Source organism: Rhipicephalus sanguineus, chromosome 4, assembly GCF_013339695.2.
Source record: "Rhipicephalus sanguineus isolate Rsan-2018 chromosome 4, BIME_Rsan_1.4, whole genome shotgun sequence".
Lineage (NCBI taxonomy): Eukaryota > Metazoa > Arthropoda > Arachnida > Ixodida > Ixodidae > Rhipicephalus > Rhipicephalus sanguineus.
The window spans coordinates 17676844-17699775 of record NC_051179.1 but is presented as its reverse complement, the minus strand read 5'-3'; the positions used below and the strand labels follow the sequence as shown (position 1 = coordinate 17699775).

General features: G+C 46.1%; 1 protein-coding gene across 3 annotated transcripts in view; it reads right to left on the bottom strand.

The window, feature by feature from the left end:
- The window catches only part of LOC119389513 (endothelin-converting enzyme homolog), a 90134-nt gene that overhangs the window by 14779 nt on the left and 52423 nt on the right, over positions 1-22932 (bottom strand). For 2 of the 3 annotated variants that reach the window (XM_049414456.1, XM_049414455.1), the window contains exons 5-10: positions 19059-19223; positions 15274-15348; positions 13138-13280; positions 12543-12771; positions 10518-10616; positions 6017-6094 (exon numbers count right to left, since the gene is read on the bottom strand). In XM_049414456.1, coding sequence (XP_049270413.1) covers positions 6017-6094; positions 10518-10616; positions 12543-12771; positions 13138-13280; positions 15274-15348; positions 19059-19223 — 789 coding nt within the window. The remainder of the gene's footprint in view (positions 1-6016; positions 6095-10517; positions 10617-12542; positions 12772-13137; positions 13281-15273; positions 15349-19058; positions 19224-22932) is intronic. The other variant, XM_049414457.1, reaches the window with a different exon arrangement.

The following is a 22932-nucleotide window of genomic DNA, read 5'->3' as shown; positions in this document are numbered from 1 at the left end:
AGAGCCACGCCATTCTTTTTTTTTTCTTTCTTGACTCCATAATAATAATAGCATCAAATCTTGTCAGCTATTGCAATAGAATGCTTGAAACAGCTTCGAAAAAAACATGATGAATGCCTTGTAGTGGGAGGAGTCTCCTTAACGCGTGTAATATTGCGTGGCAGAAGCGTAGAATCGTGCCAGGCGTCAAAACATGCAATTTGCGCAACGAGTGGGTGTTTTAAATGCCCACCCATTACAAAGCGCTCAGACATATTTAATCATCATCAGCTGCAAAAGCATCAACAAAGTGAGCAGCTGCGTAGGTTCACGTGTTGCCTTACGGACGCGTAGTGGGCCCTTCGCTGATTCGCAAAAGGAAGAATTATGGCGTAGTGGGCGCTTCGCAACTTTGCTTGCAGTAGGCATTCTAGGATCTTAGGAACGGCCAATGTTACGCGCACAGACATTGGTTTCCCTGCGGCACGGCTTAGGCATGCACCGAGAACCGAAGCGAGGCTAGCAGTTGAGAAGGCAATGCGCACGGGGCCCGATTACGCGATAAAATTAGTGCCTCACCCATTTTGTTGTCCGTCAGCGCGTAATAGGCGTTCACCATGGCCGCGTTGAATGACTGGCCGAAACTGAAAGGTGTACCGTGGAATTAAGCACATGTAAAACCATATCAAACACATGCCGGGCCCCAAGCTTGATCATTTAAGCTGATTCATGCGAAAGCTGGCTTTTTTTTCTGTACAATGCTAACGCCACGATATCGATACCCTGCCTTTTTTAGTATAATTATGGCGTTGAAGTTTACTACAGCTGGGTACCAAAATTTACATTATCTCACATAACCCGAGCGACGGATAATTTACTGATTAACCGAACGATTAAATAAATAGCTAGAGAATTGTAGTACAGCCACGCAGTGTGTGCTTATACATGCATCATATTTGTAAGCAATTATACATTTATGCTAGTAACAATATCTGCAGAGTACGTTTCTTGATCGCTGTCCATTCCTTTGAGCAGTAACTTTGCACAAGAAACGAATGTAAGCTTTCCTTTATAGAGAACACCGTAAAAACCGAGAGGCAGCGTGCACCAGCTTGGATTTTGTAGCCATCAGCCATAGGAAAACTAAGTTTCTTTGACCTCGCAGCATTCTATCGCAGTAAAGAGGTGTTACAGAAATAATAGGAAGTTTTCGAATAGGGGCCCCAGAAGTTTGGGACCCCAAAGCCCTTTGCGGGTGCTCGCTTTGGGTCCAGCAGGAGCTAAGTGCTTTCGAATATGGTCTGCGGAGCTTTGGACACCCCGCCCATTCTAGGTCACTAGTCTTGGCCCAGAGCCGTCGCTTCAGTGGGTGCCGTCACGTTTGTTTGACGCAAAGCCTTTGGGGCAGGCTTTGGGGATCCACTAAATTCGAGGAATAGCATCCCCAACGCAAAACCCAAACGCTGCTTGGGTCTTGCGCAGGCGCAGTGGCCTCGACGCTACTTCTTTGGGGCCCCCTATTCTAAAACTCCCTTATAAAATCAATTGTTTAGCTTGAGAAAATGTTGTCTGGCTTACCATCATATAGTAATAATAAAAATTTCTGGGTTTTTATTTGACAAAACTGCGATATGATTTTGAGACACGCCGTAGTGGATTAATTTTTCATTCATTTCGATCATCTCTGCAGGCATTTCATAAAGTTGTTCTCTCTCTCTCGACCATGTGGGGGTTCTTTGAAGGGTACTTAAATCTAAGCAAATGGGTGTTCTTTGTATTTCGCCCCATCGAAATGCGGCCGCCAGTGGCAGAATTTTTTTTCGGGTTGGGGGGTGGGGAGGAGGTTCAACCATAATTTATATGTATGTTCGTGCGTGCGTTTGTATGTGAGCGTGTATATGTAAACATGCGAAATGGGAAATTTCTGGCAGGAGGGGAGTGTTTGAACACCCCAACCTCCTCCCCCCCCCCTTCCCCCGGCTATGCCAGTGGCGACCGCCGTGGCCAGGAATCAAACCTGCTCCCTCGAACTCTTAAGACATCCAACTGAATTGAAACAGTGCAGCGACGTCCACTGAAACTCAATATTGTGAATAGTGGTTCTGAGAGGCCTGTTAAAGGGGCTCTGCAAAACTTAATGAGCATGATGATGATGAGTAAACATTAATTTTGTCCAGAGAACACGCAGGGGAGACCCGCGCCACCCGCCTAGTCCCACGTAGGGACTTCCAAGTCAAGCTTGACGGCCCAATCGCGGGCACTCTGGACGGTCAGAGTTTGGTCGTGGTCAGAAAACGCTGCCGATCGGTAGTTGAGGATTCAGAGAACATGTGAGCCAAACATTATAGCGCAGCATGCAGCCTAGAATTTACAATTAATTCTCAGAGTCAGCTAGAAATCGATCTCTCTTCTCTCGACAAATGATGCCATAAACCCAAAGTCCACGGCAAATGGCTGATTTGGCTGCATAGTTACCGCGGCTGCCGTGGAATGGCGCGATGTGCCCGCGCGCTCGCTCGCGATCACACTGAAAGAAAGCCGCGGTTTCGAAGGAAAAAAAAGATAAAAGAAACTACTCAAGGTTATGACGCGCGCGTGACGTAACTTCTTTCCCCCGTGCCATCCCACCCTGGTTAACTTCGAGCGCGCTCGTCGGGACGAGCGAAGAAAGCTCTCACAGCATGTGACAAATCTCTGTAACTCCGCTCGTATACTTGACGGATTCTAAAGATGCTTGCGGAAGTCGATTCGGGCGGCAAAAAACTCATTTAATAAAGTCATTCGATGATTACTTGGAAAAATGTTGCAGCACCCCTTGAACATTCAATTACTTGACAGCAGCAGAGCTTCCCGCAGAAGTCATGACATGGAAATCTGGCGTCATAGGGTCCACAGAATGAGCAATTGTGTCGAATTAGTAAGCGTGAAAGCGACGGGCAGCTCGCTAATATTGTAAAAGTCATTTTGTCCTTCATACTTGAAACGACATTGCGATTTTGGTAATTTATCTTAAAATACTAAAACTATTATCCACCATTTTGTAGCACGAAGTGACAATGGAAATCCGAACGAATTTCTCAGAACATTTTAAAATCTTCCTAGGTGACGAAAAGTTTGTTGATCCAGGATTCGAAACCGGGACCAGCACGAATGTTTCTTCAAATAGGAAGCTTTCTTTCTGACTCGACGTTACCACGCTTACTACTTCAAGTATAAGATTAGACGGCCAGACTCTCCAATGTGCTGAACATCTAATACTCGGGAAGACTTAAAACACGTCCCGTTTGGTTGTTCCCTGTATTACTGAGAGCGACGTATTATGAAGACTGCACCGCATTTGCAAAGCGGTACGTTAGAGCTTAGAAATACGGCACCTGCTCGGCCTGTGGCAATGTACCACCTGAGCGATGCGCAACACGAATTACTCCTTTGTGTGTATATATATAAGCATGAGCGTCGGAGCGATTTTGTCTCGGGGGGGGGGGGGTGCAAAGCGGTGTCGCGTTGCGGCGGTGCGGAGGGGGGAGCGCTGGTGTGAGTGAGTGAGTGAGTGAGTGAGTGAGTGAGTGAGTGAGTGAGTGAGTGAGTGAGTGAGTGAGTGAGTGAGTGAGTGAGTGAGTGAGTGAGTGAGTGAGTGAGTGAGTGAGTGAGTGAGTGAGTGAGTGAGTGAGTGAGTGAGTGAGTGAGTGAGTGAGTGAGTGAGTGAGTGAGTGAGTGTACGTACGTACGTATAATTTGTGCGTATATGTGGTCACTGCATATACCATAGTCATCGCCCGACACCTGGAGCAAAAAGCCAGAAGCCAGGCTAACATCTCCGGGCTTATGATCAAGAAATGTCACCTATTTCTATCTGAGAAATTCGCAGGGATTTCCTTGCAGCTTTGTGCTACAAGCGAGTCGATCACAACGTTTTTTCCCTTCCGTAAACCTTCCTCCCCTATGCGGGCATCCGCAGGTCCGATTTGCCAAAAATTATTGTCTTATGTACCTCCTCCTCTTTCCAATTTATCCTTAATTTCTACGCTAGCCGAACGATCGCAGCGCCCCATTGGCGCCTAGTGAATTTTGTAGGAAGCTAGATGTTGTCAAGCATGCGTCATGCGAAGGGAGGTCCTGCTTACCTTTCGTCCGGGTCGACCGGCCCACGTAAGCTGCGTAGCTTGTTTTCTATGTGGCGCTGCGCGCATTCAGAGTAGTAGTACACGAACTGGTCTTCTTTTACGTGCTTAGCCTGCGCGCAGGAATACGTCGATTACTTTCGCTTGCGCCAAACTTATGGAACGTTATTTCTTTCCCAATTCAATGCGCAATTCAATTCGATGATATACACAACCTGCTCGACAATAAAAGCGCGAAAAAGTGGGACATAGACATGCGCTTCTCTGTGACCCTATTTTTTTCTTCTCTCATTTCTAGTCTAAGTATGGAATGCCAACTAGCCCGATTCGCCGCCCTTCCACGTGCACAATGCACCTACATAGACTGAAATTTCGTTGATCCGGTTTTACATATAGTAAGTTTATGGGAATATTACGCCTTTTTTTTTTCCAGGTAATGTCCTATATGAACAAACGACGTGTTCTGATGCGATTGATGCAATCGCTTTTTCACCTTAAATCGGATAATGCGACTGAAGAAAGGGGTTATTACCGGTATTTATAACACTCATAGCTTTTACATTCCAATGTACTAGATTAAATGACATTTCAACGACACAAGAAACAACGTGCTTAATTAAGAGAAATGGGAGCGCTAGAAACACAAGGACAGAATAAAAACGACAAGGACGAGTGCTGAACAAAAACAAGGATGAGAGCTAGGAACAAGAAACGACAAGGACGAGCGCTGAAGGAAAATGACAAGGATGAACGCTGAGAACAAGAACGACAAGGATGAGCGATGGACAAAAACGACAAGGACCAGCGCTGAGAACAAAAACGACAAGGACGAGCGCTAAACAAAAATGACAAGGACGAGCGCTGAGAACAAGAAACGACAAGGGCGAGCGCTGAGGACAAGGACGAGCTCTGCACAAAGAATGCATAGGACGAGCACTGAGAACAAAAAACAAGGACAAGCGCTAAGAACAAGATACGACAATGACGAGCCCTGAGAAGAAACGATAAGGACGAACGCTGTACGAAAATGCATAGGACGAGCGCTAAGAACAAAAAAGAAGGATGAGCGCTGCACAATAATGACGAGGACAAGCGGTGTGAAAAATAAACGACAAGGACGAGCGCTGATAACAACAAACGACGTGGACGAGCGCTGAACAGAAACAACGACAAGAACGAGCGCCATGTGCTCTAGCGCTGCAATGTCTCTTAATTATGTACCAACGCGCCCGACTCACCACTTTAATCAACAACATGCTACACGCCGGCAGCAGCGTAGGCCCCGCAGAAAAAAGGTTCAACGCTAACTGACGAGCTATTGCAACTTTGCTGAATAAGAGTGCGTTGGCTGCGCTTAGCATGGCGTCTAGCGATGCTGCTGCCCCGGCATCATTACTAGACGCCACGCGAACATTGGCTATTGAGTTTGCGATCGAGTACGCTTATTTTCACACTTTTTGGGGCTCGCTTCGGATAATACGATTTTCGGAGGATACATTTTATATTACGGTATCAGTACATACCGGGCCGGCTTGTCCAAGTAATCCAGCTCGCCGACTACGGCAGAATTTTTGCTATCTGCCATAAACTGTGTGATGTGAAGCGAAATTCCATTTTCCTTTTGTTAGAAAAAAATAAAAGCCGGGGCTAATAGCCAAAATGCCTGACGAAGGCCTCGGCTCTCCTGTGCAATTTCGCATTATACAATGCATCGTTTAATTCATATCATTATCGAGAGAATAACACATATGAGATAAACTTGTAAGCTAGCTAACAAGCAGATGACAACACAGTAAACATAATATGCTCCTACGCAAAACACAAATATCTACAATTCATCTTTACACACATGTTATAAAAATGTGCGCATTAGAAATATTATGACAAATATGGTGCCACAAGTGGCTCTAACTTACACTTGGTGTGAACAAGGCGACTTTTCTTTCATCCGCGATCCACTTAGGATAACCAACCACAGCCTTCATCTTGGCAAGCTGGAAAGCGCACACAAAGTGAGCACGCACACGCAAATAATTATACGGTGTTTCAGTTAACTTGCGCCCAATATACTTTCATACAGGGTGTTTCTCCTAGCTTGCACCAAGTATACTTTTACAACGAAAGCTGTTATGAGATCCCAACAACAGCCGATTTTGGTGGCGTGGTGGTTCGCTGCCACCGCTGGTGTCCGTAACCGCTAAAACATGGCTGAAACATGGCTGATCCCCCGTTCATAGGAATCGGTATAACACGAAAGTGAAACGTGTCTTCACAGGGGTAGTCGAGCGTTTATTGTACATTGTTTCGCCACAAGGGCGAAGGAATGACTGCTATAGCAACAAATGGCAATGTCACGAAAAGAACGGCAAGCAGCTCGATAATTGCAGCGCGCTCTAAAACAGAAAGGACGCACGAAAAGAAGATACACAGGACGAGCGCGAAATGACAACTGTCATAATTGTTACTTCTTTGTGAGTGAGCAGCGCGCTCCTTTCGGAAACACGGCCGCTGCAGCGAGCGAAGTGACCTTCGTGCTCTCTGTAACGCTTGCGGTGAAAGCACAAGACGTACAAACCGCCCCCATCACGAGATAAGAGCGCGCGCGAGATACAACACTTGCTGTAGAGGCGCGCGGGGCGCCGACCTTTAAAGCGCGCCCTCCACGCACTTCGCGCTATCTCGCTAGTGATAACAAGGACACCCTGAAGCCGCCGATCTCGGAGTACCGCGAACAGAAAATGGTATATATAAATAGCTCGCCGTTAGTAAGCTGAAGAACGCACACTCTGTGGCCGAGTGGCTTCGCGCCGCGCGCTGCGGAGCGAGGGACCGCAGATTCGACTCCCGGTAATGGACCTTTTTCTTCTCGTTTTTTTCTTTGCCATCTGTTAGTATATATATTTTACAACGTCATATCCGTGACGGAAATACGTCAGTGGAGCCGTGGTGGACCCCGGCATAACTTTCGTGTTAAAATATATATCCAGGATCCAGCGGGATTTGAACTCAGGCCCTCTGCGTGGCAGTCCAGTATTTTACGACAGAGCCACGCCGGTGCTTAAAGCTCCTTCGCAAAAAGACCACATACTGTCTTCATTTCAGGCAAGGAATCACGTTGACAGGTGTAATACAGCACTGTAGAAGAGTAAAATTACAACCAAACGTCACACAATGCGAAGTGCGCAGCGAGTGGGTGGTTTAAAGTCTCCCACACATTACAAATGGCTCAGCTTTAATTATTCATCTTCAGCCGCATCAACGAAGTGCACGTAATGCCTTACAGAAGTGTAGGGGGTACCTCGCTTCTCCGAAGAATAACGAATATTGTCATAGTGGGTACTTCTCCACTTCGCAAAATGACGATTTATGGCACATTGAGTGCCTTGCAACTGTACTTCCTGTAGTCGCCCCAAGAGTGTTAACAACGGGCTCTATAAAGGCCGCTCTTGCAGCTTTCGCTGTGACTGTGCTGCATGTTGCGCGCACGTCTGGCGTTTTTTTTTTTTAATATTGCGCACTCTAAAGAAAAGCTGGAAAGAAATTAAACATAGCTGAAATAATCCAAAGTTGCTGAACAAACGTTACAACTTTTCTACAAAATATTTTTCGCTGGAGTTACTATTTTAAAGGTGAGTTAAGTAATATTTGTTAATTACCAAGGTTACCAGATTGGCAGTTACTTTAGCATGTATGAAATATTCCGACGTTTCTGGACAAGTGCGACAACTTTCGTATGGAAGATTTTTCGCCAGGTTTACTACTTTAAAAGTTCATTCGCTAATCTTTGTTAATTACCCAGCATGGCGGATTGGAACAAAAATTCTGCCGTGCTGCATACGGCTCAGAACAATACTTGGTCGATTCGACAGGCGTAGTGCATGTGTACATACTCCCCTACCGAAACGATCAGGCCTTGGAACAACTTAGTTTGTTCTCTGTTCATATGCGGCACATAATGAAGGCCTCAAGTGAAAAAAAAAACTGTCATATTAAGTTATTCAGGGCGTTCTGCGGCTTCGCACTGTTTTTTAAATGTTTTTGAGGACTTGAACGGTTATGTAACGCAAAAAAAATATAAAAGCGTAGTGTCAACAATCCTATCATGGCATCGCGCGCAAGAGGCGCTTCGTGTACGCAGGCATCAGTTCTTGCGTCATTCTAATGCCTCTCAGTTTCATTATTATTCTTTGATAATCATACTTCTAATAGAGAAACGCGCAAGGACACAGAGGAAATAGGGAGGGAGCAGGCTGACTATTGCCCCCTAGAGGGGCACAACGTCTGCCTATACTCTTTAAGGAGGAGAAAACAGGAAGAGAAAATTAATATATGAGTATGCAAATAACGCATACTATGACAAAAATTAACAGTAACACGGAAAAATTATGCGCAGCTTCAACCGACTTAACATTGCGAAGGCTGATTAAAGGGACGCTAAAGGCAAATAACAATTTATGTCAGAGTGAAAGCTCAATGTATGACAACGTCTAAAACGGCAATGTTATCAATAGCAGTGCCCTACTTACCGAGAAATTAAGCTAAATGTATAACACGATGAGTGCCACGAGTGAGACATTTTGGAAATTATCCAGATGATGTGAGAGCGTCCGACTACAATTAATCAATAGTAATCAAACTAACTGCAATAAAAAAAGAATATTCCGTGCATCAAGAGACGTGATAAAATGCTGCTTGTTCGTTTCTGTTTGATTCATGGAAAAAAGAACCTCTTTGGCGCTGCCATGGGGAACGGCGCGCGTGTTTCAAAGGTTCCGTTGTCGCTAAACTGCGCTTCGTCCGGCGCCCGGCTTCGCTCACGCGGTCGTGTCTCAGTGGTATAGTTTCGGTATCGCGTACTGCCGCGTGTCTTTCGCACCCTCGTGAAAGTCGTTCTGACAGAAAGTTCTACAAAATGCCGCATGCATGTTATGTTGCCGGATGCCAGAATGGTGCACGCCGCCAGTGCTGGAGTAAAGAAACCGATGTGTATTTTCACTGGGTGCCGCAGAATGAACCCTTACGCTCGAAATGGCTGAGTGCCACCCCATTGCGCCAGTGTGCTAAACAGTCAAAAACTCTGCGTATGTGCTCGCTGCACTTTCGTGCTGAGGATTACGAGACCAACCGCAACTTGGGCAAGGCTTTAAATGAGCCCCCGCTACTTTCGCTCTGCTGCTACTAGTGTCGGCGGCCGCGCAGTAAAGGCGGGCAACGTTGCGCACGGCAACAGTGACGTCAGAAAGACCGCTTTCAGGCGGGTGATTTGAAGTGCGCTAACGCGATGCGGACCACTAAAACGTGATTTTATTTCAAAATAAGCACTTCCTTGGCACACAAGTAGCACTACGAGGTTTCTGGACCGCTATTTCAACAATCAACGTCGACTTAATATTTGGCTTTAGTGTCCCTTTAAACAGCGGAGCAGATGGCGTCAGCGTGCCTTCCCTCCGCTTTCGCCAACACTCGGCGCGCCCTTCCTCCTTTCCTCCTCTCTCACCAGCGCCACCTGTGCTCGAGCGCGCGCTACCATTGGTCGGCACCTTTCACCGGCCCAGCCAATAGCGCTCCTGCCCTCTCCTCTCCACACCAACTGCTCCGCTCCCGCCATAGCTTCGCTTTTGCTCTCCTCCTCTCTCTCCAGCCTCGACCTCTCCATATTGCTACCCTTTCTCTACCATGGCTCAATTCCCTACACTAGGCATCCCTCTCACCCACTTAACTGTACCCATGCTGTATCTCACGTCAGGCTTCGCTGTCGTGCTGCACCCGGCCGGAGCCATGGACCGTGTTCGCGGTGCCCTACGCGCGGTACTCGAGTACATTGATGGCGCGCAACTCGCACACCGCCTCTAGGCCGTGCTCAACTCCTGATCAGCAACGACAACGACGGATCTCCCCCTTCCTCTGCCCCCAGCCCTCTACCTGTTGTGACCTTCCCTTCCCTCTCACCTTCTATCTCCTCCTTCCCTTTTACTCCCCTTCCCCTAAAGTGACGTGGTTGTGGTGTCCTCGACTGAGAGACAGTTACTGTGTCACTCCCCCACCTTTCTATTTTCCATTTTCCATCAAGAACCTCTTCTCACGTCAGGCTTCGCTGTCGCAGCTGGGCTAGAAAGTTCGGACGACGATCCCCGGGGATTTACCTCGGCTTTAAACAGCTGCGTTGTTATAAACGTCAAAAAAGAGAGGCTAAATCGGTTTCGTTCTTTGAAAATTAGAAGGTCTCGATGGGCTTCATCACGTCGAGTAACAGAGGCACTCGGAAACAGGCAATCATCAAGGGTCGCACACGTCCAATGAGTCTATCATCCTTAATTAGCAATGCCCGCTCTGCAACGTCTTGCGATTAATCAATACACGTACTGAACACACAAGCAAAATATCCGGACAGCAGCTCAGTGGGGACCTTTGATTTACCTTTGACAGACCTTGAGCTTTCGTTTCGCGGCTCATCCACTTGCTGCTTTTCATCTCTTCGTAAAATATGTGCTGCTCAAAGTTGATCATTTCCTGGACCTGCGAACACGTTCGCAAGATACGAATGAAGCGGATTCGAAGCATGCATTTACTACGACCAAGTCGCAACTCAGTGATACAGGGCATATGCATAGTGTTGTGTACGTGCAAGTGTTCGTCATGTTCAACACTTAAATGAGTTGCTAACGTAGGGTGCTAATCTGGATGCTGTCAAATTCCGCCTTGTTATTACATTCGTCATGCTGTAAGGCATAGGCGTGCGCACATGGGAGGCCGGGGGGGGGGGGGGGTGCCCCTTCCCCTAATCATCTTAGGGGGCCGCCAAATATGCCTCATACCCTTACTCACTCCAGACCTGTCCTGTCATTGTTTAAGTGCAGAGTTATGGTAACGCAGTTTTCTGACTGTAATGTCCCTAGTTGTGCATTATAAGAGCTGTTTACTTCACACCTTTACTCCCAAGAAGCCGGGGACCAATGGTAGGCCGTTGTGAGAAGCAGACCCTCGCTTCTTTCTCATTTTTCCATTAAGCTGCGAATCCAGATTTTTTTTTTTTTTTGAGAACTCGACCAACAAGAAGGGCGGGTGGGGGGCTCCGCGGTAAAATTTGTCCCCCTCCTCCCCTGCCCTAATGGTGAACCCTGCGCACGCCTTTGTTGTCAGCCATGATTGGCACAGAGGGCCGCAGCCTCTCTTATTGGCTGAAAACGCCGCCATTACTGAATTTGACAACGTGGCAGAATTCTATATAGTGTTCAGAATAGCATCCCTGGTAGTCTGCAGTCCTAAACAACTATCGATTAAGAGAGAACATCGTTCACTGCTTGTAGATCTCGTTGAGTACTCTATAAGCGGTTACGGTTTGATTGGTTGAGGAGCTCATTTGGTTGCTAAACACAGAAGCTTTCTTGCGATGTCATCGAAGCAGTATAGATGCAAGCGAGTATCCGACCTAGTCAAGGTGGACGATTGGGCGAGTTCGTGATTCATGATCGACGTATGTAACTGCGCGGCAGTAAACACGGACGACAAGAAGATACAAGGACAAGCGCAGACTATCAACTGAAGGTTTATTTTTCACAAACCACATATATATGACTGAAACAGAAAAAGAAAACACAAAAGTCTACAAAAAATGATGATTTAGCACTTAACAATCAACAAAACGTGAACGTTTGACAAAAGCGCTTGATCCGACCTAGATCGGGTCAGGGAATCGTCTGCATCCCAGCGTCACACTCATAAGAAAAATTTCCACAGCTGAGTGTTTCAAATCTGGCGTCGCTCATACACCATAACTATGACAACGTATGCGCGCAGGATTTCGCTTAATCGAAATTCTGCGTTTTCTCAGAACTAGATGCCCCATTTGCCTGTTAATGTAGAACAAATGCGGCTCATCTCCAACAGGCAGCACGGGTATACGTGAAAGGAGTCCCGCATGGAGATGCGCCCGCGTATCTAGTATTGGGTTTATATCTGACAGCTCCGTCAGCGAAACATTGGTGGGTACTGCTGCACCGATTGAAGCGCTTGCAAACCGTGACCCGCAAAATGGCTACACTATGGCTGACTACTATGAATGATGGTGAACTTATTTTATCTCCGACAAACACGGACACACGAAGGAGCGCAAGACACACAAAACGCCTTGTGCAGGACAGGGGCGTAGCCAGACATATTTTTGGGGGAAGGGGGTTCAATCACGCTTTATGTATGCTCGTGCGTGTACGAGTACGTACAGAGATGCAATGTTTAAACATTTCGGTGGGGGAGAAGGGGGTGCGTTTAACCATCCGGCTACGCCAGTGGTGCGGGCCATGCATGTTCTCCTTCATACGTATATATACCTGCCTGTAAGAGCTGAAAGAAGTTCATCTTGAGTAACCGAACTCGCGCAAACTTGTGGACACGCAAACAGAACTATCGCAAGCTATACAGATACAAAAAAAAAAAGCATCTTACGAGGGGCAGGCTTGCATTGTTGAAGAAGTTACGGATGTAGAACAAGCTGTATGCCGACGACGCCGCATTTGCCAGGGCGGTGTTGCAAACCATAGTCTGCGGCGGGCTGTCCTGCGGCGCGTTCCGAACCTTGCTCTTGAAGGCAGCGTTCATTTCATGGATGCTGGGTATCACATCCTTGCCCACCGTTTGCAACGCATGCCAGACCAGCACATTTGAAACGATGTGCCTGAAGGAGAACTCATTCGTTAAATGAAGAAACTATAGCACCTCTTACTCCTCAATAACTCTGTTTGAAGATACACGTTAACTGTTTGTGGAGAGTCGCACCTCCCACGACACTCCGGAGAGTATAATGATTTTCAAGAGAGAGTTGACGAGTCTCCTTAAAGAGAGTTAAGTAAGTGAAAAATAATTACTCTCTCTTTCTTTTTCTTTTTTTTTTCAGAGTGTGCGCATGTCCAAGTGTATACTTCGAACTGTACACAAGAAGGCTGGAACAAGCGTCAGGCTCTCTTTCTCATGTCTGCTCAGAAGGATGGATTTCAAAAAAGCATAGAAAGGAATAAAGATGCTGACAGCAACACTGGCTTACTTTTCCCATTCGCCGCAGGCCTTAAGCAGAGCGCGGACCTTGGCCGGTTCTGTCACGAGCACCGAATCGTTTCGGTACACTTCAGATTTGGCCGCTTTGAATATGTTGTCCAGTATCAGAAAGGTGTCAACCACTGACCGTCTCTGCGAAACAGGTGACGGAAGAAAAAAAAGTCACAGTTTCGCAGCAAGGGCTAAGCAATGAATGCAATAGCAACAAACTGTAATGTTATATACGAAGTAAGGGCCTCTTGGATCCGATCTCGCGTAACTGCACAGAACGTGGGTGTAAGGGAGTACGGCCGCTCCAGACAGCGAAGCGGTTTTCGTCCTGTCTGTCGTCTCAACGCGAAGTAAGCGGTCAGAGCACGTACAATGGTACACGAGCCGTTTGCTGATGTCTGCCAATATAGCACTCGCGACCGTGTCCTTGTGATCAAAGTTCGCAGTTGCTGCTCGAGCGACGCAGCCTTTACCTTTCCCGGCGTCCATTCATGCTCCTTCGCCCGACGTAAAACGGGCGGGTCGTTTCCTCTCTGCTTGAGGAGCAATCGACGGCAGACCTCGCATGCGCTCTCCGTGCGACGGAGATGGCAGGCTCGTTTCATATACTTCAGCCGCGCCAGAGCTCGCGCGCTTTTACTCGCGGGTAGAACATACGATGCGTAAAACGATGCTATCAATTTGGTCTTAATATGGAACATGACGGCAACGGCGACAACCCATCGAGAGTGTATGTCATTGCTATCGCAACAAAAAGCAGAATATCTGAGGGAATATTCTCTGGTCGGGGAGAATGCAGTGAATATCGCACGCAGTGCCGAGTTAGGTAAAATTAATTGAATTAAATCCCTTGCGACGTTCCCTCTAAAAGCCTCGCTTAGCGTAACGTCGAAAGGCGAGGTACTATGCAGTAGCTCGAACAATAAGAGATTCAGAGTGCTATTTTCGAACGCTATTTTTCGAATTTAGCGGGAGCCCCAAAGCCTGCCCCAAAGGCTTTGCGTCAAACAAACGTGACGGCACCCACTGAAGCGACTGCTCTTGGCCAAGACTAGAGTGACCTAGAATGGGGGAAATGTCCAAATCTTGGAATCTGTCTTCTTTTAATGGCGATAACGCAGACGTCATTCCATTTTATTACGTGCTCAGTAGAAAAAACATGCACACAATATGTTGTGTGGGGGAATTAAGGCATTAGATGCCATTGATTTTTTTAATGCGAAGCATTTTTTTGTTGAACCTCTACAAAGAGTCTTGCTAAGTCTCGCCGGGTCACGCAATATCTCGTCATATCTTAGTCTTAAAAAAAAAGAAAGCCTTATAAATGTCCCTCTAAAATCGGTTTATGTACAGCCACATTTAAGCTACCTCCGTAGGTGTGCTTGTTGCTAACGCCGTTAACTGCACGACACTACGCAGTCAAACGACAGACCGTACCTGAAAATCCTTAGCCCAACGAATCACAGGGCGTTGTTACGTTTTCTGCGCTGTTCTGCCACAATTTTCACGAACCAACTAGCCCAGCTGAAAACCATTGTGAATCATAGGGCTTCACCACCAAAAACGGGTGGGGCAGGGGCGTAGCCAGAAAATTTTTTCGGAAGGGGGGGGGGGGGTTCAGCCATGCTTTATGTATGTTCGTGCGTGCGTTTGTATGTTTGTATGTGCGCGTGTATATATACGCAAGCAAAACTGAAAAATTTCGGGGGGGGGGGGTTCAACAACCCCCCCCCCCTTCCTGGCTACGCCCCTGGGGTGGGGAAGGGGGCTATTAGAGGTCGTGGGTGCTTAACACGAATTTTTCAGTTCATACGTATATACACGCACGTACAATCGGCATCAGTAGTTTAGAGACCACTAGGCCCGAGAAATCTGTGAAATTTCCCGGCAATTTGCGACTGTATTTGGTCTAACTGCACAGTATACATGTCGTTAGCAGGTTTGAGAACAGGTCGGAAATGTATAAATTCCGAGCTGCCTGCATGCCGAAGCAGCAGGAATATTCAGCTTTTTCTCGTGTCTCACGGTCCCTAAACTTTTGGCGCTGGCCGTACAAAGACACACACGAACAGACACATGGGAGGGTTTGCTGTCTTTACTATAGCAACATAAGGACGAGTGAAAGCTTCCTCACCAAATCGACGTCATTCTCGAGCTCCGTGACGCTAACAAAGGTTGATTCAGTTTCGTTGCTTTGCTTGGACAATATCTACGCGCAAGAGAAAAAAAATAGGGTACTTTAATCCCGAGGGGTTAGACAAAGCCCTGGGATTATGCGGAAAATGTACGCAGCATTTGAGAAGCAGTGAACGGAACAGAAAATCAAGTGCGGTATATAAAAGCAATGACATTAAGTGGGAGTTTAACACCAAGCGTCCGTAATCATTAAAGAGGCATTCGTGATTAAAGCGAAAGCTTTTAAGCGCACGAAAAACGAGGACCGAAGAACTAAGAACTTGACAGGACCTTGGTTTTTCTTCGGTCCTCGTTTTTCGTGCGCTTAAATGCTTTTGCTTTAAACATGAATGTTCACCAACTAGCCCATCTCGCCGTCTTGTTTTAAAGGTCAACTCCGGCGATTTTTCGAGGTCGATGGATCTCAATGAAATTCGCTGGGTACGTTCCTTTGCACGTTTCCGTCATTTATGCCAAATTACAAGCTTGAGACATGCGCAGACTGTTTGCAAATGAATTTTAAAGATTGTCTACAAACGCACTCCTGGCTTCCCACAATTATTGGCAACATTGCGTCTGTGACGTCAGTATTGGGAAGGCGGCGGAAGTGACGCAGCCGAGGGCACCGCTAACTTCGGCGCTTCGGCCCCTACAGCGAGCGTCTGCTGTGCACAAGGCGACAGACAGCGTTGGTTTGGCCGGCGCTTCGCTGGTCGTCCCGGCTGTCACAGTTTTCATAGTCCGCGCCGGCGTGATCGGCATGCCTTGCACGACTTCCGGTTCGTTCGTAACAACGTCTACGTCATACGTAGACAGTACACTTGGTTGGGTTTCGGTTTCGGTGTTGCGCTTTTTTGCTTATTTAAAATTATTCTCCAATTTGCCGAGTATTTCTGCTATCGGGCCCGTAACAGGAGCGTCTCAGGAACCTAAAAGCACCATTACTTTGACATGGCCAAAAAATCGCCGGAGTTGGCTTTTAAAGGGGCAATAAAGAAAAACACAATATTTCTCGTGTTAGCAAATTACTCTTTCACAATACCAAAATCACCATGCTTGCCGCGCTTGGTAAGCGAGAAAACGCGCAATAGAAAATGCGTGCGGCGACGCCACCTTGAAGTTCCCGCACGAGTCGCCGTGACGTCACAGATTCTAACGGCGTCTACTAGTTCCTACGTAGTTCCTGATGGAAAATATGAAGTATATTGTCCTCCGAGGAGACCAGAGAGTTAGCATGCCAAGTTTTAGAAAAGTTCGTTCAGCCAGTGCGGCCGAAATACGAATAAAAATTTTGAAATACGTGACGTCACGGGTGGAGATTTCAGCGTGAAGTCTAAAAATGAAACTTTAACCTTGATTTTTCTTCTATTAATGAGCCTGTGATGGTGAAATTAACGGCAATAGAGTTTTCAGAGTTCAATGTATCATTATAAGCTTATTCATTATTTCACTTTAGCATCCCTTTAACGTCTGACGAAGTCATTCCGTTGAATGTAAACGTCACTTTAGTTGTTTATATAGCCGAATTCTTGCGTACTGCTATATTCTTCATGCAGGAACAGATGACAGCGATGTTGCTTATGTTATAGTACCGCTAGCAGTGTAAGACAGGTGAGCAGAGAAGGCAGGTTTAATGTTTTGCGGCTCCTTAGTGTTAACTTACACGCAATTTCTTTAACTACCTATTTGTGTGCATGTCTGTTTGTAATCGTCACGGTACAGCGAAAACAGGCGAAATGAACGCGTATTATAGAAAGAGCTAAATAGCCTGTGCGAGCCACCAAGAACGTTTTCTTCGCCTGCGAATCGCCCGTTAAAGGGGTATTCAGACGGGGGAGGAATGCTCGGGGGAGACGGGGGGATTGGGTATCACGTGACCGCGACGTCACGGATTAGCGAGTGGGCGTGACCCCCCCGCGCCTCTTCGGAGGAGACGGGGACGTTTTCCCCGAAAGGACAAACGATCCCCCTGCGGTGGGGGATGTGGCGGAATTTCGAGCTCTTGTTTGGCCACATTGTTGCACTTGCTCCTGCAGAGCGGCAGTGGGTGTCCAGTCTGCAGCTGGATGGTCGTCTGCAGCTCGTCAAACGGGTGGTGCAAGCCACCAGAGTAGTCTAGTAACACTGGTCTCCCCCTCCGTTTGCCTCGTCCGTGTGAGTGGGGGGCATTTGTGGAGGCTTCTCCTCGCGAGTTGACGTCACTAGGCTCCGCCTTTACCCCCCGAGCATTTCTCCCCCGTCTGAATACCCTTTATATCACCCGCACCCCTTTCTCCACCTTTACGTAGATATAGCATGTAGCCTGTAGATATAAATGTAAACACAAAACACAAAGGGCTCGAAGAACCAACAAAAAAAACGAGCGATACACAAAGTCATGCTAATGATATTTGGTGACTAACATACAACAACTGTACAGTAAGAGCATGGACAACGTATTGCAAAAAGCAACACCACCACAATAAGAAAAAAATGCAGTTGGTGCAAAGAAAGTGAATAACGATCTAAGTAAACATCGGCAATCACATGCAAGAGCTGTTTTGTTCTGCTTTTTTTCTCATTTTTTTTATCCACACAAAATTAATAATAATTGTTGGGGTTTAACGTCACAAAACCACGACATGAAAGACGCCGTAGTGGAGGGCTCCGGAAATTTCGACCTCCTGGGGTTCTTTAACGTGCACCTAAATCCAAGAACACGGGCCTCAAGCATTTTCGACTCCGAAAATGCGACCACCGCGGCCGGGATTCGATCCCGAGACCTGCGGGCCAGCAGTCGAGCACCTTAACCACTACACCACTGCGGCGGGTAGCCACACAAATTATTCACCACAAATTGCATACACGCTCATTAAACTTACAGCGCGTGCGAGAGAGGGAATAAACGTCTTCATTTAGACGATATATATATTAGCCATTTCAGGCGCCGCCTATGAAGAACTGTCTGTAAATACGTCCGATTTGTACATTACTTCAAGGCACTCGATATTCTATTACCCAACATCTATAGTAGCAAACCACGCGATAAACCAGGCTAACATCTCCGGGATTTTCATTAAAGATTGTTATCTATCTCTATTGCAACAGACATAATGACATAATGCGTCGATTTATTTGTTCTGCAGTAATTAATCTCAATTAAATTATGATGCAATATCTATTTATACTGAAGTCATTCATGCTCTGGTATTTCACATGTACAATCAAATCTCGGGCTAGAAGTACAGCGCAAATTCGTTTTCGGTTATGCTTATTTCGGCAAAGAAAATACGCAATTTTCACGTGGCTCGCGGAAACCGGCAACGTCGAAAGACTCGTCGAGCATGTTAGTGCCTCCAGGAATGTGGTCATGTGTAACAGTACGCTGCAAAACCAAGGGTAATGAAGACACATACGTTACGTAGGAGGTTTAGTTAATCCAAAGCTCAATGTACCTTGCTCTTTCTTAGCCACTAGTCGACACAAGCAGCAAAAACAAGTGGTGCACATAATTGTGTACAAAGAGTCTCAAAGGCTTAGGAGAAGCGTCCTATATATAACCCAGGCTGCATTGAGCTCGGTCAGCGTACCGGGCCCTCGTGACCTACGTTAGCTGACCCTCGAGGTAGGAGCATACCAAGGCACTCTCCCAAAGCTCGTGAGTGTGGAAAGGGTTTTAATTGCAAGCTTTCGAAACCTCCTGCCATATGCTGAAGGAATCCGGTTTCTCCGCAGAAGCAAAAAAAAAAGCGCGAATAACCTCACCTCAGCCAAGTTCTTTTCAAACCCCACCATCTCATCCACAGCGTGAAGGAGCCGTTGGTCGTCTAGGGTGGTCGTGTTGATGCGTTGTATAACAGCAAGCATATGTCTCTTATAGTAAGATGAGGCCAAGTATTCTCTTTTTACAGGTAGCGAGCCAGGTTTAACCTGCAAGAAATGTTTGGCACTGCAGGGTTAGTACATATCGCGCCCTCTATCGCCAATCAAGGAAATCGATGACATACGCGTTGCGCTGTTAGGGCAACAGTTTACTTCGATTAGAACTATTATTGCGATAGCAGTCATACCGACGCCCAACGCCAAGGGCGTCCGAAGGACATTTTGCAGGGGGGTGCATCCGCAGGGGGAGGGGGGGGAATCAAGAACAGGCAGCCATTCTTTCACTTCCGTGACATGACCGGAAGATTGGTCTATACTAGTGTGTAACGTACAAAGTTGACTGGCAGTCCTGAAGGCCATTTCACACGAATATGGAATAATTCAATGGCGGAATTGTACAGCGTAACCTGGTGTAAGAAACTTCTAAGTGGCAAGACACACCACTTTATTCCAGCAGTATCTTAGATGTGCGAAATCTTTAGATTTATTCATTCATAATTTGCCTATTTCACTCTGCAAACAAGCACTTCTGAATTTTAATGGTGTCGTGTAAACCGTAGCTGGTAAAATTGGGATGAGGGGTCCACTCACAGATATCGTGTCTAATGAGTCCGCCATTTCGTTCAAATATAATCCACGGTGGTCTGGTACCCATAGCAACCGAATTTCTTTGAGTTTGCCAGTATTAGATGACGTAGATATTAATGAGTGTTAAATTTGCTGCCGCAGAAAGTGCAGTACATACTGAGAGAGAATATGTAATTATCACTGCTGCTGATTCGCTTGAGGGAAGTTTGCGTAGCGCTAGAACAGTAGCCAATAATTCTGCAATGAATATGGGAGTATAATCTGGAAGTCGAGCCGAAAAAGACCAGTCAAGAGAAGGAGAGAAGCGGACAACCCCAGCCTTTTCCTTTGATAGTGATGTACCAGTCGCAATTATACTTCTTATTTTCAGTTGAGCTAGGTGATGCTCTAACTGACTATTTAAATATCGAAATGGCATTTGTTTCGTATTATAAGCAAACATATCGTCAAATTCTATGTTAAAGGCTGAGAAGGATAGACTGTTGGGCGAGTTGGTAATTCATTCTGGAAACAAGAGGCGCGAAAAAACGTGGGACTAGAAGATGATGATGATGATGCTCCTGGGATGATGGCACCTACCCACTCACGGGGATCGGCCAAGAGTCGGGCGGATCATAAAGTCTCAAAATTTTAAGAGCTAATAGACGTTACTGTATAAATTAGAATAAAGGTCTTTTTTCTTTTTTTTAATGAATTCCAGTTTTTGATTGGACCGTGTTGCATAACCTCCCAAATGGCCAAAATGTGTATGTCATTATGACAATTTAAAAATTATTATCGGTTGATGTGTCGAATAAGACGATTTGATTCGCATATGAATTTCTCGATAGCACTGCATATATTCCCGTCCGAGTGCCCCAGCACAGAAGCCCCAAATGATAACAGTATAGTTGAAGTAACTGGCAGACCAAGGTGCCGCATTACAATTTCGATGCTTTGTTTTCTGAGAGAGGAAAAACGTCGGCATTCCAGCAAGAAAGAAGGGAGCAATGCGCTTGTCCTGTTGCTTTCTTCTTCTAGTCCCGCGTTTTTTTGCGCTTTTTGTTTCCAGAATTAAAGGCTGAATTGAGATTACCTCTTGAGCCAATATGTTTAATTTTTACATTCAGCGGTTCTAGCAGCGCTTGTACAAATATAATCTGCGGAGTGTGTAGTCGCGACCATTGTGTTTCAAAGAAAAAGCTCGGTTCTTTAATGAAAACGTAAAATAACCGCCTCTGAGGCGAACTGTATATCTTTAAGAATGTTTGAACAGTAAGTATCTTAAATTTATTTAACAAAGATGGTAGTCGCGATTCCATACACAACACATTGTTTGCAACAAACTTTGGAAGTCCAAGGCACAAACGCATAGCTTCCCTTTCAAATAGTACTAGGAGTCTCATTATATAAACTATTGGGCTAACTTTTGCCTTCTTCTTTCATAGCGAAGCTGTTATGAGATCACAACAAGGGCCGTGTCAGGCGCCGTAGTTGTCCGGTGTGCGTAACGGCTATCGCGCGAAATTTAAAAAAAAACGAAATAAGAAAAAATATCCTGGATGGAACAGGGGTCGAACCGCCCTCTACGCGGGAGCCCAGTATTCTACCTCAGAGCCATGCCGGTGCTTGAATTCTTCACTTCTTACACAACACGGTCCTAACGGCGCACATTTAATACAAATATGCAGAACAAATATTATGCTTTAAGGGCAAGTCTATGTCGCAAAGAAACAAACAAACAAAACAAAAAAATCCGGCAGATCCCACGCACTGTGGGAATCGACGTAATGCGAAGCAGCCAGCAAAGAGCTGCATACATCGCCTTGTTTGTCTTTGAGCCAAATGAAATCATTCATGCCATGGCATCTAGTCCACCATATATCGCGGGTTTGCCATGCACGCATGCATGCACAATCTAGTATACACCATGCCGATGAAACGCATATTCTGGTATATACAATGGCCTGTCGTTTATGTTCATCACGCACTCGTGTCATGCCATATTAATTTTGGTAGATATCCAGTTAACAAAACGGCCGGAAGTGCACCATGACAGTGGCATGTAAATCATACCGTACATGACATGCATAGCATGATTCGCATGTTAAGACCTCTCATTTATGTTCGTCATACAGTCACATCGCGCAATACCACTTTTAGTGTATATAAATTAACGAGCGAAATGGCCGCGAGTGCACCATGAGTATAGTATGTAAATCATGCCATACATGACATGCATATCATGGTTTTTCATGTTAGCATCTGTCACTAATGTTCATCATACAGTCACATCGCGCAATACCAGTTTTGGTGTATATCAAGCTAGCGAAACAGCCGCGAATGCACCATGAGCGTGGCATGTAAATCATGACGTACATGACATGCATGCCATGGTTTTCGTGTTACCACCTGTTATTCATGCTCTTCATACAGTCACATCGCGCAATACAAATTTTGGTGCATATCAACCTAGCAAAACGGCCACGAGTTCGCCATGAGCATGGCATGTAAATCATGTCGTACATATCATGCATGTCATGATTTTCATGGTAACACCTTTCATTTACGTTTGTTACCACCTGTTATTCATGCTCTTCATGCAGTCACATCGCGCAATACAAATTTTGGTGCATATCAACCTAGCAAAACGGCCACGAGTTCGCCATGAGCATGGCATGTAAATCATGTCGTACATATCATGCATGTCATGATTTTCATGGTAACACCTTTCATTTACGTTCGTCATACAGTCGCTTCGAGCAATACCAATTTTGGCGTATATCAAGCTAGCGAAACGGCCGGGAATACACCATGAGCGCGGCATCTAAAACATGACATACATGACATCATGTCACGGTTTTCACGTTACCACCTGTTATTTATGTTCGTCATACAGTCGCGTCGCGCAATACCAATTTTGGTATATATCAAGCTAGCGAAATGGCCGCGAATGCACCATGAGCATGGCATGTAAATCATGTCGTACATGACCTGCATGTCATGATTGCCATGTTACCACCTCTCAATTACGTTCGTCATGCAGTCGCGTCGCGCAATACCAATTTTGGTGTATATCCAGCAAGCGAAACGGCCACGAGTGTGCCATGAGCATGGCATGTAAATCATGTCGTACATGTCATGCATGTCATGATTTTCATGTTACCACGTCTCATTTACGTTCGTCATA